General features: G+C 49.0%; 1 protein-coding gene across 9 annotated transcripts in view; it reads right to left on the bottom strand.

Annotated features, from left to right (window-relative positions):
* EBF3 (EBF transcription factor 3) overlaps positions 1-22,086 on the bottom strand; it is a 116,511-nt gene that overhangs the window by 90,996 nt on the left and 3,429 nt on the right. For all 9 annotated transcript variants that reach the window (XM_036265441.1, XM_036265440.1, XM_036265438.1 and 6 more), the window contains exons 5-6: positions 20,282-20,355; positions 18,566-18,634 (exon numbers count right to left, since the gene is read on the bottom strand). In XM_036265441.1, the coding sequence (XP_036121334.1) occupies positions 18,566-18,634; positions 20,282-20,355 (143 nt within the window). The remainder of the gene's footprint in view (positions 1-18,565; positions 18,635-20,281; positions 20,356-22,086) is intronic.

The following is a 22,086-nucleotide window of genomic DNA, read 5'->3' on the forward strand; positions in this document are numbered from 1 at the left end:
AGGGAGGAGGGGCTGCTGGGCATTGAAAGGTCCCCACAGACTCACCCTGAGAAGGGCATCCCTGAGAACAGAGAGGCAATGGTATGAAAAAGGAGCTGTCAAGACACCTGGGCCCTGTGCAAGCCCATCCCTGCTACCCACAGATGGCTGTGGGTCTGTCTGTCCATCCAGAACACTCTTCTTCAAGCAGGTACACAGGACCAGAGGGGCTTCCCATGTGCCTGGCCCAGCATCACAACTGGGGTCCTTGGGAGGAGAAAGGCCACCCACCCCTTGCCTACTGGGTGGCCCTGGGCCATGTCTGTCCCAGCACAGGATCTCAGTCACAACTGGGATGTGGCAGAGACCCTCTCCCTTCCCACCACTGCCCACCTTGGGGCCAGCTGCCCTGGGCTGTCACACCACTGCCTGAGGAGGTCCAGCGTCCCTCCCAAGCCCCTTGCGTGAGGTCCACACCATGTGTGACAGTCCGTAAGGGTTTACAGTGGAAACACTCCATTTCCAACATCTTTTAACATTCATCCCCCTAAAAGGTGAAGAAGCATGATGAAAAACCATCCTTTCCCTAAATAATGTTATTTTCTTTTAAGTGGGCCCAGGAGCCGAGTTTTACGTAAAAGCAGCACAGGCTATTTTCTGGCACGTTCATTTGTATCATGAACACAACTGTGCCCATAATCACACGAACTGCAGAGACACCAGAATGCAGACATCCTTCAGGAAAACCCTGCAGGCACCTTCTCCTCCTCGGCGGCTTTCTGTCCAGGCTGCTTCGAGGGGACACCCTGAAACCCACACAGGATATCCCAGCGAACCCCCAGGAGGCGGCATGTGTTTCCTTCTACAGTGAAACCAGTGTTTCCTTTTTCCGAGTTGGTGGGGGAAAGAGGGAAACGAGTGAATGTTTTTGGACACACGGCACAGGCAGGTATGAGAGTCGCCATCCCGTGGGCAGGCAAGCGGCCGTCTCCCCCGCTGTCACCCCCAAGGAAGGACAGACCACAGCTAGAGGCCCAGGGCACCCCTTCACCCCTTATCATCGTGGCATCTGGCCTCAAGCACTGCAGCCCACTGAGTCGGGGGGAAGCAAGCCCCCGTGGAGGGCTCATCGGGCTTATAAAATGAACCTGGGGAGAAAGGAGACCGGGGTGTGGAACCAGGACGACCCACTGGCCAGCCTTCTGGATCCCATCAGACTGACGGAGGATGAAGACGAGGGCTCCACCAGTTGGCATCCGATAACTCAATTACTCCAGCTCGGTCCTTTCAAAGCCTCCTTGAACCGCTGACCTGGCCCAAACAAACAAGGCCCCTTTGTGTCCCTTCTGCATAGGAAACGCCAAAGCCACGCCACTGCACCAAGTGACTTTGAGGCCTCACGTTCATGAAGTTTCTGAAACAGATGGCCTCACCCACCCAGAAGGCGTCTCTGCAGGGTCAGGGCACAGACCGCTTTCTGAGACTCCCTGCTCTCTGCAGCGCAGAGGGTGTCAAAGCTGACTTGGTGGGTCAAAAAGCCGAAGCTGCCCTGGCCAGTTTGGCTCAGCGGTTAGTGCTGGCCTGCAGACCAGAGTTGCGGGTTCGATTCCGGGCAAGAGCACGTACCTCAGTGGCGGTTTGGTCCCCAGCCCTGGTGAGGGTTGTGTGCGAGGCAACCAGTCGATGTCTCCCTGTCACGTGGATGTTTCTCTCCCCCCCTCCCCCCACCCCACTCTATCTGAAGATAAATGAAAAAATATCCTCAGGTGAGAATTAAAAACAAAAACAAAACCAAAGCTGCTTTCTGGCTGGCGGCCCGCACTGTCCATCACCATCCCTACCTGCCACTCCCCTCTCCCCCCACCCCTTCAGTGGCCTTCCTGTCACTTCACAGGTGACAGACAACATGCTGAGAACTGCTTAGCATCATGATTTAAATATACGTAAACAACTCCAGGCTTCGTTTTTTAAAAACAATGATCCCCAGTGACGACACTGGACGTCTTCACCATCGCCGTCGGCCACGTAGGAACCCACGTTTCATGTCCTGCTGCGGCCATCCACGGAAACACCACGCCTTCGAATCCGTCCAGTTGCCCAGCTTCATCAGACTGAGACCCTCTCAGAATTCTCACTGATACAAGGAATTAGAATTCCCACGGGGAACGAGAAATCAGTGGCCGACGTCTGTCCCACGCAAGCTGATATGAGACCATGTCTAAATTTTTTATAGGCCAAGAAAGCGGTGCCAACTTCATCACTGCACTTAAAGTAGTACTTCTAACTCCAGCACTTCTGGTAACTCGAGCAATGACAGCGAGCCCTGTGGCTCTAGAGGAGACGGTCCTCGTGTCCCTGTGTCCCACCCCTCCCACCCCATGAGGATGATCTGGGTGGGTCTTATTACTGAGACAGAGCTCCCAACACCCCTGCCCCTCCCGGCACAGCAGGAGCCCATCCACTGGGCAGACCCCAATGACACCAGCTAGCCACAGGCCCCTCCCCCGCCACACAGACAGCAGCCATTCTGTGCCCAGGTGTGAGCACACACTACAGGTCACACACAGTCCTTACCTGCCTCGTCTCACTAAGAGCCCACCCTGTGAGATCCCCAAAGCCCTCACCTCTCATGGGGGTGAGAGAGAGAGACTCTCTCAGATTACCCAGAAGCTCACACTCAGAGCCCCCCTCCCTAGGCTGCTGGGACGTTAAGTGCAGGGTCATCAGCAGCACCCACCACTGTAGCTCCATGGCCTATGTTCCAATCCCTGCTGCCCCATCCCTGCTGAGTGACTTCAGGCAGCTTCTTCTTGTCCCCAAATCAGAAAATCACAGCGTTTCAATAGGATCAATAGGATCGGGCCATTAGAGGCATATCTTGTAAAGAGCCCAAGACTCAGGAAGCACTTAGTAAACACGAGCTGCTATCATAACCTTAGCTGTGAGGTCGTGATTTGTCACAACAAGGCTGCCAACGGCTGGCTGCTGCCCCAAAGTCCTGCTCACACCTGCTAAGACTACGCTGGGGCGAGGGGAGGGGCAGGACAGAGGGCCTCGCCCCTCCTGCTGGCACCTGGGGCTTCTCCAGGCCCCCTTTCTATGAAGAGAGGTGCGGGGGAGCCAGGGCCCAGCGGACACACAGGGCACACCCTCCTGGACCCCAAGCACCCAGGCTGGTCTCCTTCCTCCTGGCCTGGATGGCTGGCCAGTCCGGGAGGGCCCTGGGTCTGGGGCTGCCCCAGCGGGGAGCAAGTTGCACCCACACAACAGGGAAGGAGCTGTCTGCTCCCAGGAATCTCTCCAGAAAACACGTGTGTATTTTACATCAGGTAAGTAAAACTTCCTGCCTCGAGAGGTAGGTTGAGAGAGGCAAGTGGCCACAGACCTGGCCTGCTGGCAGGCGTCAAGCTGGAGAGATGAAAGAGCCCTGTGACGGCTTAGCGAGACTTAGCAGGAGTGTCAGCTTACAGGTCAGCCAGTGCTGTCCCACAAGCCAGGTTGGGGCGCCGGCCTCACTCAGGAGCAGGAGGCATCAAAGCCCAAGAACACAGGGTGGGGACAACACACACTTCTGCTCCACTTCAGTCGTCACCCACAAGCGGCCAAGGACCCAGTGCCCAGAGAAGGGGCCCAGCTGCCCTGCCTGAGGCTGGTGGGGGGGCCCCATCACCCAGGAATGGGGTCAAAACGTAGACATGGGGGCCAGGCATGGGGCCACAGAGCTGCAGGAAAAGGGGCTCATCCACAGCTGAGGGGCCCCTAGGACTGTGGAGTTTGAAAGGACCCAAGGGATGAACAGTGTTTTTCAGAAAGTGGAACTTGGAAAGGGTGAGGCGATTCCGATGGTGGTGGCTGTGCCCAGGTAGAGAAAAATTGGGGAAGGGGGTGAGAGGCATGAGCAGGATCCTACGCTGGGGAGGCCAGAGGGCCAGGCTAAGTGCACACAGACATCCGGGGAGGAATCTGACCAGGTGACAGGGTCAGGCTACCCTCTGGAAGAAATCCTGGAAGGGGCCAGGACCGGGGTGCAGGCACCAGTTAGGGGCTCTGCAGAAGTCAAAAGCAGACACCGGCCAGGTCCCCCACTCCGGGCAAGGGGCAGGGCCCCCACCCAGATGCAAGAGGGAGCAGAAAGAACTCCCAAGGCACACCTGGCAGCCACACAGGGAGGGAGGTGATGTCCCTTCAGCCACAGAGAACAGCGCCCCCAGTCACAGTGGAGCCTGGACCCCCACTGAAGGTGCACAGGCTCCCCCAGCCTCCAGCTACAGGTCCCTGGTCAGACTGCTTTTCACGTACAACTCTTAGGAAGACAAACCTGTGGTTGCATTTGGAGGATCCGTGTCTGCAGACACTGAGTGACTCTGCACTGTCTCCCTCGACAGGCACCTGGCAGCAGGGTGGTCCAGGACTCTCCGTGGGTCTCCATCCCAGGACAGCGACATAAGGAGTATTAACAAAACCAACCCCCAAATCACAAAAAAACAGGAAAGGTGTTTAACACTGACACTGGGGAACATGGTTCTCGCTCCGGTAAATTCCAGCAGAAACAAGACAAATCTCAGCGGCCCCGTCTGCTTGCCCAGAGCTCCCGGCACCGTGCCTCACCGCTGCAGGACAGCGACAGGGCACCCGGAAGCTCTGCCTTCGCCAGGTAAGATCAACCTGCAAGGCAGACGATGCAGGCCCGGGGCTCTGGGGAGATGGGGTCTACCTTCGCTAAACAGGGAGCACTAAGAACCAATCTCTGCTTTTTTTTTTTTTTTTTAATCCTCACCCGAGGACATTTTTCGATATTTTGTTCAGAGAAAGAAAGAAAGAGAGAGAGAGACAGACAGACAGACAGACATAGACGTGAAAGTGACACATCGAGTGGTTGCCACCCACACAACCCAACCAGGGCCGGGGACAAACTGCAACCGAGGTACACGCCCTTAGCGGGAACTGAACCCGGGTCTCTCCGGACCGCAGGCTGACGCTTTAACCGCTGAGCCAAACCAGCCAGGGCCCAATCTCTGCTTTTCACAGCATGTTAACAACATTTATTTCTTCCAAATAAGACTACCCTGTTTGCAAACCTGGTGACTACATTTGACTACATCATCGGTACGATCTTATTTCTAAATGAAATCGATGGCAAATCATATTAAATATTTACAACAGATTTTAAAGGACCAAAACAGACCCTCCCCCATACAAATTAAAATTGGGGTGCGGGGGAGGCATTTTGTGGTGCAGAATGCTCAAGTAACAGGCACTCATTGTGAGGCAGTCGCCTGACCACGTGTTGACATTAATCCAGTGGACCTTAGAAGTAAGACACAGCCTAATTTAAGGTATTTACTTATTTATTGCTTCCTAATGGATGTTTTCCCCCAGATTCTAAAAGAAAGGCTACAGAGAAGACAGATCTCTCTCCTCCGTTCTCAACTGCTCTGCCTGCGTGATAGGAAGTGAGTGGGTAACCTCTCCCAGCTGCTCCAAAAGGCAACAGTTTCTCCACACGAACAAGGCCAGTGACGGTGTCCTGGGCTGCCAGGTGGCTCCTCATTACAGCCAGGCCTGACCCACGTTCCCAGTTGGAGGGGATTCGAGCTGTTCTCCACAGACAAATAAACAGCCAATATTTCCAGGGGATAGCCTTGTAGGACGGATTCCTTAATCAACAGTTAAAGAAGCAAATTGGATTTGCCCTATCACAAAAAAAAAAAAAAAATTAATTCCAGACTGTCGTTTTTGTCTTAAGTACAAGGAGGTTGTCTTAGAGGCTTGGCTGGATAATTTCATTTTAAAAGTATCTCTAAAATTTGACATCCCTGGGGACCTGTGGTTTTCTCCATCATTATATAACTGTAAACTTCTGGATGTTAGAGATTGGATAATTTCTTTCAGCTGGACCTGGCCTCCAGCGAGTTGGACTCTAAGGATGAGCACCAGTTGCCAGTCGGGCTTGGGGACAAGACGTGACCCCAGCGTGCGGATCAAAAGTTTTCGTGTGCAAGACTTTTCTTATTTATTTTCCTTACTACATCTTTTCTCTCTGCTATTAGTTAAAAGGGTGGTTAGACATGCTTTCCACAGGCTGGCTGCAGCTATACCAGGGAGAACAGAACAGAACAAACGTACAGTCTCCTTTAAGGCTTTTGGGTTTGGTCCTATGGAGCAGTTTCTCTGCGCTGAGCTCTTTGGAACAGTGTGTCCCCGCAACCCTTGGAGGGAAGCTGGCCGTCAGTCCGCGACAGTCGCGGGCCAGCAGACCAGCCCAGGCTGTAAAGCAACCAGTGAGACCAGCAGAGGCGAGAAATCTCTCTCTAGACTTTCCAGCCCAGTGTGCGACTTCTGAGTTGATTAACATTTCATCTCCAGTGTTATGTTATTATAGCCTTTATGTTTTAATCCATTTTTTACACCGTGGGAAAAGAGAAATATCACTATTCTAGTAATCAAGTTATTCCTGTAAAATCCTAAATAAAATGAGAATTTTATTAAAGATATTTATCTTATACAACAAGAATAAAATCAATTTGCGCTGGCGGTCCAGCATCCAGTTACAATAACATTAAAATATATTGTTTATTTGCGGGCGGGGCCATTTCTCTCTTCAGATTGGTCAGTGAGGACAACGCCAAGGTACGCCTCCGTCAGAATATCGGCTTGGCGGCTGGACGTGGAGGAGAGCATTTTTATTGTTAATCAATGCCAATCAATTCTGAGCCTTGATGTTAAATAGGGATCAATACCACTGGGCTGCAGATGAGATCTGATTTCAATTGGTGAGCAAACCTGCAGAAGTTTTTAATCATAAGGTAAATCAAGACCTGGAACATAAGTCAGATGAATTAATACAGGCCGTGCAGGACCTCTCCTGCCACTGATCCAGCACAAGGAAATTTCTGTCATATTTCATTATCACTCTGAGGCCAGGCTGCAGGCAGCGTTTGGGGAGCGTTTTCTTAGTGGGAGCTGGAGCGCCCCTCGCGTGCATAGCCAGTCCTCCTGCGCCTCAGCCTGCTGGTCCGCCGAGTATAGTTATACGTATGCCCCATGAATCTCATTTTATGCGATTAAGATCCATAAAAATTCAATAGCTTTTCTTCTGCAATTCACATTTTACCTGGTGAAATATCATAAGAATTTCATTATCTTTGCAGCTGTTGCCTAGGATCAAGCAAAGGTTATTATCCTCTTCGAAAACACTATAGAATATGTACGAAAATGTCAGGAGAACTGGGCATTTAAAGCTTGATTTTTTAAAAGAAAAACACTGTGTGAAGTTTAGAATAAACTGTACTTGACATTTATGTACCATGATGCATTTCTTGGTAAACTGATTTTGCAAGGAAATTCTTTGAATTCGACTCTGTGACTGGATTGTAAAAGGAAAAGGGAAAATGGGGAGGGGAAAGTAGGGGAGGGGAGAGGAGAGGGTTGGGAGGTGGAGAAAAAGGCGGGGGGGGGGGGCTGAAAAAGCAATCCAAAAGCAAAGCTCTCCCCATGTCAGACTGTATAGGATTTCTTAACCTTTCAGATAACCATCCCAGGGAAGATAACTCCAAGGACCCTAACCGATTGCCACGGCCTAATCCTATGGATCATTCGGGCCCGTTTAGAGAATTTGAAGAAAAATGGCCAGTGCAGAGAAAGTGATTGATCAGAAAGCTCCGTAAGTCATGTGGCCTCAGTACAGTCCTCCGGCCTCCACGGCTAGGGTTCCATCTATGATGATAAATTAGCATTAGATGGAACCTAATGAGTTTACTAAACATTTGGGATTTGTGCTAATAAACTGGCTGGCTGTGAACTAGCAGAAGCGATGAGCAGTCCCGGGGCTCCCTCTTATCTCTGTACACGACAGTGAAACCACGCTTCCAATCTGCGATCAATTCATCATCCGACACCATTGTACATTCTTCACAAAAAGATAATTACTGCTTCCCTGGATCAGAACACTCATATTTCCTTGGAATTGCAGGTCTTGATAGCAGGCACCATCACCACTCCTGCCCAGCCCCACCATACAGCTCTATTTATGATCATTATTTTCACCTAAACAAGCCTTTTTCCTCCACTTGATAACGAAACCCGCTATGATGAGGAGGGAACAGTTAAGGCATTGTTTCCTCTGCGGAGTGCTTTTACGTTTAGTGGAGGCCGCTGACAAATATTTTATTCAGGGCATTAGTAAAAGTTTCCACTCGTTAGAAGATATCACTTCCATTTCCTTCCAAAAAAAAAAAAAAAAAAATCCCTTCCAGGCTCTGATTTGTTAAAAACCAGAAAGGGAGCAAGAGTAGAGCAAGTAATGTAACAGAGAATAAATCAAAACGTGATTAAAAAGACCGTAGCCGTTTTCAAATCCCATGCCCCTGGCTCTGCTGCCCGCACGTCTGTGGACCCTCCATCCCTCCTCGCGCGGGTCCGCCCTACCGACTGGTCAACTCTGTGTGACCCCAGCACACGCAATAAATTACCCTAACACAGAACTCTGAAACAATGTAAATTAGTTACTGCTCACAGTCTAATAAATGGGAACAAATGTGTTTGGGGCTGGAATGGGGTTCTGGATGCTATAATTGTTTGGGGATAATTATAATGGGGTCTCAGGAAACATAAGCAGCAGTCACTTGTCATGACAAATAACCCGAGCCCAGCAAATGCGCTTCTGACCGCAACACTTCTAACAGGCAAATCATTTTTTTCTTAAAGTTAAAAGGTACTTCTGTACCTTGCTTTATTCACAATCACGTATGAAAGCCTTTTGAAACTATAAAGCATATAACCCTGAGCCAAGGCAAGTTTGTTTTTATTGCAAAGCTTTTTCTTAGATAGTTGTTGGCACACTATACTTCGTAAGAGCAGTTAAGTCCAACACAAAAGCTTTGGTGACCAATGGACGTGGGAGGGAATCAGTCATTTCTTGGGGCTGGGGGACAGAGGAGGGACTATTTTTGAGCTGCGCGAAGGCATACCTCTGGCTGGGGAATCTCACCGTTTATTAACTTGCATAACTCATTTATTTGTTCAAAGTAATGATCGTTGGAGAAAGGGCTCTTACATTTAGAACCTGCTTGTCAAATTTAACAAATGATAGTTATTGCCATTTTTTCCCCCTGAAAGCACTTTCCCAGATCCTTCCCACCTTTCCCTGGGGCGGCCGCTGGCCAACGACCGATGGGCAGTACTCGTCTTGGTAACTGATGGCTGCTGCCCGGTGGCCGGATCAGGCCGCTGACCTCGGAGGGTGGGGATGAGCATCACGTCTAATCCAATCCTCCACTTATTTCCTGACCCAATCTTCCTGATGTCAGAGGACGAATCGCTTCATTGAGAAAATGGAAATGGACGAGGGGCTCACTTTGGCAGCACTTCCAATAACCAAACATCAGGAAGGAGAGACGCAGAGAGGCTGCCGGGGACCACCCCATCCCCGCACACTGATCTGATTTACAAACCTTTCCTAATGTGAAACAAATGCTGTGGGTGTGAATTCATACTTAACCATAAAAACCCGCGCATTACTCTGTCTCGTATTAAATACCACATATAACTCTCAGCAGGTTTTATGTTGTGTTTTACTGTCCGCAATGGCTAAAGCTGGCCTAACATTTTGTTTGGCAATTAGGAAAATTTGTAGTTTAATTTATTAAAACAAAAAAAAAAAAAAAAAAAAGCCAACAACTACACTGAATGCCAAATTCATTCCGTTTTTATGCCGCAGCACGGCATATTGGCCTTCCCAGTGACTTACGTTCCTGTGATGGCCTGTGCAACTTAAATATTCTAAAAAAGTATTATTTAGGGGGAAAAGACCTGATAATAAGCAAAATGGAGTCATACCGCTTAAATAAATTCTCGGTAAGCAGTTTAAATGTTTTCATTTCTTTGCAAAGAAGCTAACTGCTTTAAGGAAAAATAAAATGGGGTGGGGCATGTCAACTCCCAAAAGCCACCAGAAACCCACAGACAACATCTAAGTATGAAAACTCCATGAGCTACAGTAAACTCAGGACTAAAGGATTTTATTACCAAACACCAGGACGTTAAAAGGAAGGGGAAATACTGCTCAGAAACCTTTAAGGAGGGAAAAAAAAAAAAAACACAAAAAAAACCCTGAACTTCAAAAAGTATCCTCAGTGGCTAGGAAGTCACAAAAACACATGGAAGAACCTTAAATCCACATCACTAAGTGTAAGAAGCCCATCTGAAAAGGTTACATGTTATATGATTCCAACTACATGACATTCTGGAAAAGACAAAACTAGAGAGAGTCAAGTGGTGGCGGGGGGTGGGGTTGCTTTAAATGGGCAGAGCACAGGGGATGTTTAGGGCAGTGAAACTACACTGTATGATATTAAAAGGCGGGCACATGTTATCACGCATTTGTCAAAACTCATAGGATGTGCAACACCCAGTGAACCCCAATGCAAACTATGGACTTTAGTTCATCACAATGATCCATGTTGGTTCATCAACTGCAACAATGTATCTCACTAATGCAAGCTGTTACTAAAAGGGAAACTGTGCGTGTGTGTGTGTGGGGGGGGGGGTTGACAAAGGGACTCACTCTACTTTCTGCCCATGTTTCTGTAAACCTAAAATTGCTCCCAAAATGAAGTCTTAATTTTTCTAAAAAGCATTATCAGGAATCTATATCAAATACAGAGGAACAAAATGCAAAGCCAGGGTGGTCTGCAGCTAGTACAGGTGTGGCTTTGGTGTCTCTGCTCTGTGGCCACCAGTTCCCCAGCACCATATGTATCTCCCAGTCTTTCCTCCTGGCACTGGGATGCTGTTCTATGGAGCTGGACCCGTGGTTCTGAGCCACGACAACTTAGGAAGGACATCTGCATGAACCTCTCAGAACACCATATAGGTGCCTGCAAACCACACCCCCTGATGCTCAAGGATTGAGAAAACTCAGGGGACCCCCAGGGAGAACCCCTCCTCAACAGGACTGGAGAGAAGCATCCCTGACCCCTCCCCAATGCCAAGTTGGCTTTGTTGGGTGTTATTTAAAATAAAAGGGCACCCAGCCCCACTGTCCCTTCTGTCAGGCCTGTTCCCCACCCCCATGAGCACAACTGGAGAAGGCTTGCTGCCTATGGCCATAATCGAATCCCATGTTTGTGCTGCATGTCACCTTCATACGGCCCCAGACCAGGCACAGGCTCCAGACCTGCTTCTCGGTGACTCCACAACATGCACGCTGGCCACTTCAGGGAAAGCCTTCCCCTTCCGTGAAACCCTGCTGCAGGGGCGGCGGGAGTGGAACCCTGGTCAAAGCCTTTACCTGGACGGCAAGCCTCTGTGGTCAAGGTTGGTCTTCCCCCCTCTGGAAATTCGTCATCACAAGGGCAAATGTTTCCAGGGCCTTAAACACTGCCCGAGTTTTGTCTGGATGTTCTGACATGGCCCCCTGCCTCCAACTGTGTTCTGCTGGGGGAGGGGGGAGGGGCGTGGGGGCGGGGCGGGGGCGCGGCTGGAGCCTCCTCCCCAGATGTGCACTCCCTGCACACCAGCAGAGACATGCTGGAGCCGACTCCTTCCGCTGAGGGGCCTGGGCTCTGCGTCCCACAACAGCGCAGGCTGGAGCCCCCGCTTTCCGCACATGTTAAACTCATTTCCTCGCGAATGACTGGGAAGGCTCGGCCCCTCTCTGCTGTTTTCAGATGCTGCTGGCACCGAGGCCGGCAGGCATGGGGGCATTTTCTAGCTGAGCGACTTGCAGCGAAGGAACTGCAGAGGGATATTTCTCATTTGTTTTGTTTGTCAAGGGAAGGGGGACAGAGAGATTCAAAAACCGACATGAGAGCGTCGCCAACCCCCTCCCCGCCCCCACTGCGCTCTTCATCAAATTGTTTGCCAATTTATAGCATTTATTATGTTGACAGATGTGCCTGACTGTTTTCTGAATAAATAGTTTGAAAACAGTTTTCTCCACAATTTAATGAACGCTAGTTACCCCGAAGTCTAAGCGGCTTATAAAATACCACCAAAATACCCTTGACACACAAAATTCCTCCGCTTATTTTTCTAAATTATAGCCATATTTCTATTTTAAAGCATTAATAATACCAGCATAATGTCTCATTATATAGAGTTTTGACCACAAACATTTTGGGGAGATTTGCTATGAAGATAAACAAACAGAGGCGCTTGTGTTCTGGCGAGCTGACGGCAGTGAATGGTTTTCATTTTCTCCGAGTGTAAGCTCTGGAATCTGTGCCAAGTACAGGTTAAGCTCGGGGAGTTTTCACTTCCTGTACCCCTACTTGTCAATCACTTCCTGTCTGCGAGGACAATTTCCATCATTAGAGCCTGGAATTTTTATCTCCGCCAATGTGCCTCCTGTTGCCACTGTTAGTTTGAATTCTGATAAATTATTCACCACCTTTGAAAAGTAACCAAAAATTACAGCATCAGGGTGAGCCACCAGCGAGAACTGTCGTCCTCCGTGTCTGTGTCCTGAACACTGTGCCCGGCCAGCTTCTCCCCTTCTTGGGCGGCAGAGAAGGCCCGGCCAGCCCCAATTATCTTCTGGTGCACAGAGAGTAATTATTCGCTTCCTGTAAGCATGCGTACCAGAACCCCGAGTTTGGACGGCTTTCCATAAGGTAATCCAATTCATCCCAGCCATCCTAACACAATTACAGGCACTGGCAATATCTTTGCTTTTCACCTGATAAGGCCGCCGCAGAGGCGCGGGATGGCTTGCGTCAACATCCCTCCTGGGCTATAGCTTCTGACAGCCCGCTTCCAACCCTCCCCGCCCCTGCACATCCATACCCAGCGGAGAGCTGCTGGGGCTCCGTGCACAGCGGCTCCGAGGAGGCGTCCCCGAGGAGGCGTCCCCCTGCACAAGCGGACAGGACTCAGAGTGCTGCAGAGTGTTGCGGAAGTCATTACGGGTGTGTGGCTTGTTTTAAAACCCAGCTTTGCACTGGCCTGGCCCTGGATCCTTCCCCAGGCCCGGCGACCATAAATCTCTGCAGGCCTCCTCGGCCTGAATCGGAGATGCAGGCTCTGAGACTGGTGGTGGCTGTGGGGACCACCCTAACCCTGGCCCTGAACTGCCCTGGCAGCACTGCGGTGGCACACAGACGCCGCAGGGGCGATGCAGGCTCCACCTCGGCGCTGCCAGGAGAGGGAAACCTGCGAGGTGGGCACTGTTTCGGGAGTCTCCCTATTTAAATGAAAGCCTGGCATTGTGACTCCGTAATGCAGCTCTTCCCTTTCTGTTTATTTTCCGAAGTTTATGAAAAAAAAAAATTGTTAGAGAATGAATGAGCGCGGTGAACTTTTTGCCTCTCTCCACTGGTGTGCCAGGGAATAAAACAGCCATTCACACCTGAGCGCGGCGCCAACGGGGCCGGTGCCAGGCAAAATCAGATTCTTTGTAGCCACGTCCATTCATCCAAAGTGTGCTTTCAGATTGCCAAATCTCCAGCCAATATTTTCCCTTCACTGAAGTCTCGATGTATTAAAACAGACCCCGAACCAAAGAGCATCTCAAACCCACAGCCAATACCAAGAAGAGGTCTCCAGAATGCCGGGGCCTACCAGCTGATAATTATATTCACATCTTTAAGGAAACCGAGAAGGAAAAATTAACACCAAACTATACTGTTTTCATTGCGCTATGCGGGTGAAATGACAAGCTGTCGCTTAAGAAGTTAATAAACAGTCTCCGTTTTGCAGGTTATCCAAACGCTGCTGAATAGAAAACCTTGGATCACTAAATGGTGTGTAATTAAAATTATTTTTAAAATCCTCCTTGACAGGCCGGGGCTTAGCCAAAATGTAAATGACATTAAAGAAGACAATGAATTTAATTTTATTTAATGTCCCTTTTTGCAGATCCTCATTTACATAGCATTTTTAACAAAAGCGTTGACCTTATAAATGTTGGCATTTGTACAGCTCCCTCGGAGTTGGATTTAATCACGCTCGTGCAAAGCCATGAGGGAGGAAGCTTTAAGTTCTGCGCTTGGAGATGGAGTGGAATGAAAACATTGGGACTGGTCAAATGTTTATCCTCCCCGCTTCTGAAAACAACCTGACAAGAAGATGTAAGGGGCTAGGGAATAACCCAGTGCTGTTTGTAAGGCTTGGTAATAATCATACATAATCGTTTGGAAATATAGCTAATAAAAAATATAATGAGTGTTCAGCAAAATCGGCATTAGGCCCAAATTACATGATATTAATACTTGAACAGGTGCAGAAAGGCGCTTTAAATGAGGTAAATGAATAAAACGTCCCAGAGCACAACTGTGTGTGCTGACAAAAAGTCAATGCCATGAATAATTCAGTGGGAGGGCTGCCAGCAAAGGTCGCTCTCTTTGACCTTTGTGACAGGAAGTGAAAGGAAACACTGTTGACTAAAAAAAAAGAGAGAGAGAGAGAGAGAGAAGGAAAGAAAGAAAGAAAATCTCCCACCGGTCTTCGGCCACCGTTCTGCAATCGCTGTAAAGGTGTAAACTTCAAACTTGTAAATGAATCAGAGCGGCTCTGGGGGGTGGGGTGCGGAGTTAAAAGGGCTGGGGTGTGGGCATGAGACTAAGGACAACGTGAAATTGCACACAATGAGAGGTTAAGTAAATAATATCTTTCTGCAACCTCATGTCAGTTATGTATAAAAATCTGAGGTCAGCTGAAAAGTATTTTCAGAGCCCACAGGGTTGAAATTTTGTAACAGCTGTTAAATATGACAAAACTTTGCCCCCCGCCCCCCAACCAGAGCTATTCCAAACTCTGTATGAAAGAAAATGGAATAAACAGATGTCTGGCTTCCAGACAGGAAAGTAGGACAGACTTGGAATGATAAGTCTCCCGAACTCCATAGACCGATGCCAGATTCGCTGGGGAGGGGGCCCTGCTGCCACAGAGATGCCAGCGCGTGGGACGCCTGAGACCGTGCCATCTGGAAACACCCCGCCGAGCATGCTCCCTCCAGGCACTGCACGGAGCCCTGTGTGCGACCTGGCCCGTTCGGGCGTCCCAGCACCCGGCTCCGGCCACCCCACTGTCTGCCTGCCCAGTCGCAACAGTTGGACCCTGAGCTCCGGTCCACTCGGCCAGGCAGGGACAGAGGTAAGAGCATGCGCCTCCCCGGGCACGTCCACCGGGCCTCAGGCGACACCCCAAAATGGGATGGCACAGGAGGACGACAGCCAAAGTGTGGTTTTGGTTTAGCAGCTACACCGACATCCTGTAATCATTCACAGCCCTTGGAATGCACGGGTGAGACAGGAGAGATTCATCTGCTCCTAGCTGGGCTGTGTGGACAATGGGTGTTCCTAATGAAGACCATCTGCTTTTGTGTTTTCCCAGAAAACATTATTCCATGAGGAAAATGATACCCCATCCTTTTCAGCAATACCGTAAAACATTACGTGTGGGTACACACACATATACACACACACGCATGTATGTGGGTGTGTGTGCATGGTGTGTACACACACACGTGCCCCCCTCCCTTGCTTCTGGCTCTCTGCAGGCCACTCCAGTCCACACACATGCTTCCTACCGTAGTAGCTCTTTACTGACCATGCTTTTACCTTACAACGTTACATTTCTCCTTTATCCCAAGAGTTGTTCTATTCTTTTACATACACTGCAGTATAATTATATTTGTGGAATAATAAAAGACGGTTTCTCTAGCATTGCTTTACAAGGAAGAAAACAGTTAAGGTAAGTGAAACCTTCACAATAAAAGGGTTTCATAGCACGAAACACCCTCACTTTTACCCTCTCTTTAACTGTAAGGGTCTTCCAAGCTTTTCAGGAGTATTTCATGTTTCTGAAAGATAACCGAACTAAATTATGTAATTAATTGACTTAAGGCGTCAGAGTCTCCAGAATGTGATTTGCCTGCCAGAGTGGGGAGCCGACTTCTCTGTTCTCATCACACGAGCAGGCAGGCTGGGCCTGCGGAAGAGCCTCCTCGGTAGGGGCTAGAACAAACGTGGGCCCATTGATCTCAATTCAGGTTGGAATTATTGGTTTATATCCTCAGGACAAATATGCCTTATCTGGTCAGAAACTGCTAAATGTATCCAAAGGCCACGAGGAGCTGGCGAGGCACGTTGTATATAATTCTTTTTTAAGCCAACTAACCAAGTAATGACAGTGCTGATGGGGACCTGTGGACTGACTCACCAGTCTGAGGGGGTATTTTATTCTGCAGGACTCGAGAGAAAACCCGGGCCAGAAGCTCAACATAAGCAACTAGTTTTAGGAGGCAACACACACCCCACAGAAATGCTTGTTATGAAACTGAAACACATCGCGATAAAGACCGTCCCCTCCCACAGGCATTTTTCTTTCTCTGATGAACACAACTTGCCATAGTGAACACTAAATTCTTCATTTCCCCTTGGAACTACGCCTTAAAATGAAGATTGTGCCAATACCGCAACCTCCACGCAGGACTGACATTAAGCAACAAAATGTGAATAGTATTTTGTCATTATAAGTGACAGCTCTCTTAAGAATGGTAAAAATGTACACCCCATTTGTCATTACATAAAACTATCTTTACCTTAACATCCCTAACATGGAAGGTGATTAAAATTCCTATAAAATTGTCATATCTTTGAATTTAGAAGCAGAGCAGATTTTCATCAATAATTAAGACCTCCAAAGCATTTATGCCAGGCGTAAATGGAGCTGCAATCCTCCTTATTCAAATAAACTTGGTAAACCCATTAACCAAATGTTTTTACATTTTTCCCTCCTCTCATGCTTCTAGAATATCAAATGATCACACACTTCTCTAGGTTAGAGAGGTATCAGTAATCTTAGCACATATTTTAATTAACCAAAGATAAGAGAGCATTCACTCAGACAAGAATTAACGAGTATATTTCTGCATACGTAGGAGAGATATTCCCGATTGTGCGATAACACTCAGTATTAAAGATTATTCAGTATCAATAGTCAATAAGTGATTGACTGTTACACAAACCCAAAGTGATTTTGAAGGGGAAACACAGCATCCAAAATGTTGGTTGAATCAACACGGCTACTTGATTATTGTGCCACGCTGAAAACCTCACCATCTGAAAGCAAGCCAGCTGCTTAAATGTAGAAACATCACAAATTGAAGACAACTCAGAAGATGAAACACTTCACAATGCTGCATTTCGAGCAAACACACGCTGCCTTTTCAAGCATCTTACAGTCAGACAAGTTCCTAAGAGCTACTCAAACACTTCGAGCCAATCATGAAAACAAAATAAATTCAGGTACAAGACAACAATCCGAGGCTGGAAGATTTCCATAACCACCACACTAAAGACAAATATAATGCTATTGATTTTTGTAGTCGGAGTTCTATAAAGTGTTGAACTTGTTCTCACTGCCTGAGTGACGGCCACAACTGGTCAACCCTATTTGATTACTAATAAGAGAGCCGTCCCTTCTGCCAGATACCGAGCATTCCCCACTAAGCAAACAGCTACTCCAGCTAGTTCAACATTAGCATTGCTCTCCGCTGGTGGCGCAGATTTCTTTAGGCTTAACTCGTGGAGTTTTCCGGGTTTAATTTTTCAGACACTGGACAGCAAAAGTTCATGATCAAAAGATAACTTTGTCATGAAAGCAGCTGAAATCCAACCCCTCTTCAAAACAGTCTAAACCTCTGCTTCACAAAACTGGCGTCATGTGTACACGTCTAACATTTATTCGATTTGGGTACCAATTTCAAAATCTGCAGTCCATCACACCCTGGGCATTTTGCTGTTGTTACCCATTGTTGGGAAGAAAGAAATCCTCCCTCCTCCAAGTCACAGAAACCCAGCGATGGGGGTGAGTGTTCTGGAAGAGGGTGGTGGTGTTTTTGTTGTTTCAACTAAAGCAACACCAAAGGCACATTAACACTATTAGGGCTGATGATTAGTGGCTTAAAAGGATGCAATGTGGCCCAAGGAACATGATAAATAGCAAGATGAAGAGCAGCAAATGTAAAGAATGCATACAGCTCATCTAGTTATGGAAATTAATGTTGGAAAATGTAACCAGCATGTGTAATTAGTTTCAATTATAACAACTTTGGTTTGTTAGTTACATATTTGCTACTTGACATAAAACGACAGCCACAATTGGAAAAAAATTAGGAGACATTTTGCAACTAATTGAGAGCAGATTAAATTCATTCTAACACTGGGCAACAATTACAACAGTAACACCACCCAAGTCTCAACTTCGGCTATCATCCGAGATAAAAATAATGCAAAAATGAAATACTTGTTAACAAATTAGCAAAAAGCATTTTATGACATATCTCTGGGTTTAAAGCCAGAAACTCTCTAGGCATAAAGTGCTCCTCACAGTGAGAGCGGTGGCAGATGAAACTGCTTCCCTTGACAACTCGAAAGCAATTACCGAATCCCCACAGAGCGAGCCTCCAGGTTTCCAAGTCAACCCACCTGTGCATGATAACGCACGCGGACAACAAATGCTGCAACGCTCAAGAGGAGCTCAACCCAGCCTCAAAGACAGGGAGCAACTGGAAACCAAGCAAGGCAAGAGCTTTGGCTGCTGCTGCGGTTTTGTTTTGAAAAAATAAAGAAGTCATCCTTACCTGTCAATGATTACAGGGTCTGAGGGTGTCTCGTTTCTATTGCCACAACTTTTCTTGTCACAGCACCGGCTGTGGAGTAATTGTAAACAGTGGTTTTAATACGCATTTCGTCCTTTTATGCCCGACTTGTAATTTTTTTTTTTAAAGTCTGACAGTAAAGCGGCTGGAGTCAACAGAATATGTTATCCTACCAAGGCAGTTTGGCAAATTTAAACCCAGCGAGTTCACGTGCTCTGTGGCTAAACTTAGGGTGTAACTTTCTACCAGAAGGAGCAGAGTTGAACATATCTGTTCCTAGGAGTAGGGTAACAGAGCTACCTTCTAAATTGTGATGCTAAAATATGGAAAACATGTTGTCGGTGTTTGTCTTTGCAGTGAACTGAGGAGAAGGGGAGGCAGGAGGCTTGGGAATAACTTTTCACAGCTTCAGCTTTTGTTTACCTCTAATTGTCAAGCTGTTATTTCTGGAAAAGATGCAAGATGCCACCTTCAACCAATATTTCTTTTGGGCATTTATTAATTATAACCACAAAAGCATGCATCAATCTATCAGAAACTTGTATTGTTCCTTCTTTAAGCCTACCTTAACTCTGTTATTGAAACTTTAATTAAAGCAGAAATGAAACAAAAATGTTATGCTTCTTGCATTTTAAAAAAGCATACTTGTATAATGGTTACATGTCTAAATTAGCTAAATTAACACCATATGGTAGGCAAAGTATATAAAGCCTTTTAAAGCTGACAGCTAAAGTGATTAAAGAAAGTCTACAGTCTTCCACTTAGAGCTTAAATCACATCTGTGCGCTTTCTATGTTAATTGCAGTACATGCAGAAGTGGATAATAAAGAAATTCCACTTTATTGGTTGTAATTTATATTTATTACCTGATATGAGAAAAAGTCAGCTTTTGTATATTAGTGCTGTAACAATATGTCTGCTCAGAAATGGCATTTAGGCAGCCGGCATGGAAGCCAGGCAGAGCCTGCCCCGCAGAGTCAGCGCCCGCTACTGTCGCCTGTAGCCTGCAACGCAGGCCCTTGTCACTCCTCGCCACGACATTTCACATGCCGCCCATACAGAGTCAACGATGCATTTTTATTTGCCATGTAGGGGTGAAACTCTTGTGGTAGTTAGAAAGAGAGGGGAAAAAAAAAAAAAACAGGTGGGAAACTGCTCTCTGACAGAGATCTCAAGGAAAGCGCCACTCTGTACCAACCATGGGACGGATGCCTGGCTGCTCTGGGCAAGAGGTTAACTGACAGGCTCCCAGTCCAACTCCCGCACACTCAGCTCTGTAATAAGTACAGAAGAGTTTCCTTTTATCAATAGCAGCCGACTGTACAGCTCAGGACGTGAGCGCTGCAGAAAGTAGTCAAGTGCCTGGGAGCGATCCCTGACTCCTCGGCAGGGAGGACACAGGCATCACCCAGGACCCGTTTTCATTTTTGACATAGCAGCGACAAGACAAGGCCAACATATTAATCGGCTCTGCTGAGCAGCGGGTCGTGGGGACCGTCGTCACGGGGAGAATGAACAGGGCTCCAGGGCTGCAGCTTGCGGCCAGCCGATTACATTTCAATCGAACCCCATCCCAAAGCCTAGCGGGGTGGAGGCGCCAGGACGCGGCGTCCTTTGTAGCCGCAGCTGGCTCCGAGGCCGCCTGCCCGCCCACCGCCCGCCCGCCCACCGCCCGCCCGCCTGGCCGCCGCGGCTCACCTGCACATGATCTCGTGGGTCAGCAGCACGCGGCACATCTCTGGGTTCTTGTCCTGGCCCTCATAGACGATGGCCTGCTCGGGAACAAGAAGAGGCGGGGATTACCAAGCGCCCCGGCTTTGGCCTCCAGTCGCCCCCACACCTCACAGCCGGCAGGCGGCAGGTGCACAGCGGCAAGGGAGGCGACTCGGCCCACCCAGGCCACCCTCCCGGCAGGTCACCGGGAGCAAGGCTCGGCCAAAGCGGCCTCCTCTCCAGGGCGCCCTCCTGGCCTGCACCGGCCTTCAGCTCAGACGCTGGTGTCATAGGCTGGGACAAGTCCAGGGTGCTGGGAGCCAGGGCGCATTGGCATCGACCTGGGCACACCAGGCTACCCGCACTGCCTTAGGGCCGAGTCCTCAGACCACTGTCTACACCGAGTTCCAATCTTCCTGTTGGAAGAGACCGCTGAGAACACACTAACTAAAGAATCCGGAAAGAGCCAGCCGGGACAGCAGTTCGCCTGGAGCCCAGAGCCATGTCCACCCTGCGGGATCCGTGTGCTCGGGCAAGAGGGGCGCCCGCCCGCTCGCTGCCGTTCAAGCCCAGGTGCCTGCCAGAGGTGGGCCGCCCACTGGACCCCATCGCCTCCCCGAGCCTGCGGGCCTCCCTGCCAGCCGGGCCCCGCAGCGCTCTGCACGCGGCGGGTGGCTCTGAGGCCGGGACGCAGCAGCCGCCCGTGGCCACACCGGGCCCAAGCCTCTCGGGCTCTAGACAGGAGTGTTCGGGGCCCCGGGCGTCTGGCCCCGCCGGCCACGTGCTCCTCGCTGGATGATATTTGGAAAGAAAGTGCTAATGGCCAATCTGGTGTTTATTTTGAAACTGCTAACAATGATTTTTCTCGGGTAAAAAGGCAGTGTCTGCGCACACGCTCGGGTAGGTTTTGAGCAGAGGCTCCGCCAGATGGTGCACAGCCCTAGGTGCGCTCACCACGGCGCTCACCCGCTCCGCCGCCGGGAATCCGAGCTGGGGCCGCCCGCGCCAGCCCCGCCGCCGGCAGTGCAGAAAAAAAAAATAAAATAAGGAAAAGAAAAGAAGGGGGAGAAAAGGCCCCGGAGGAGGGGCAGGGGGCGGGGGCCAGGAGCCGCAAGTTCCCGGCAGAAAATTCTACGGAAGGGGGAGGGGAGCCCCCTCTCCAGTTCTCGCCACCCCCACCCCACCCCCAATTATCTGGAAATTACTTCCAACCTCCTCGGGCACTTCTGACACTCTCCTCTACTTCCAGGCGGACAAAGCCCCTTCCCGAGGAAACCCGGGCTTCCCTCCAGGAAGAGGGCAGGGTCCTTGGGAGCCCCTCTCCCCCAGCCTTCCCAACCCCTCTCCAAACCACAGTGTCACTGCAGGCAAACGGGCGCCTGGCGCTGGAGGGCGCGCGGCCGGCACCAGCTCTTCTGAGCGCGCGGCTTGTCCTCGGGTGGAGCCCCGTATTTATATTTGATTTATTTTTTATTTTGTAGCACAAACAGAAATCCATAAACTGTCGGTTCAGCGCCATTGACTCTTTGATCAGTTGCTGGGCTATTTCTTTCCTTTTTCCCCCCTCAATCCCCGCCAGTGAGAGGAGATTAAATGCCTTTATTTTCAGCCCTGTTTATACTGCAAAGGTCCGTGGCTAAATGAACAATAAAAGTGTACTTGAAACAAATCCTCCTTCTCTCTGCAACAAACAGGAAAACTTAGTGCTGCCTACATCAACCACTTCATTAGACTACAGCGTTTTCCAAAAACATCAGCCCTTATGTACAAAGAAAAGTACCCTGTCAAGG

Source organism: Molossus molossus, unplaced genomic scaffold (assembly GCF_014108415.1).
Source record: "Molossus molossus isolate mMolMol1 unplaced genomic scaffold, mMolMol1.p scaffold_m16_p_17, whole genome shotgun sequence".
Lineage (NCBI taxonomy): Eukaryota > Metazoa > Chordata > Mammalia > Chiroptera > Molossidae > Molossus > Molossus molossus.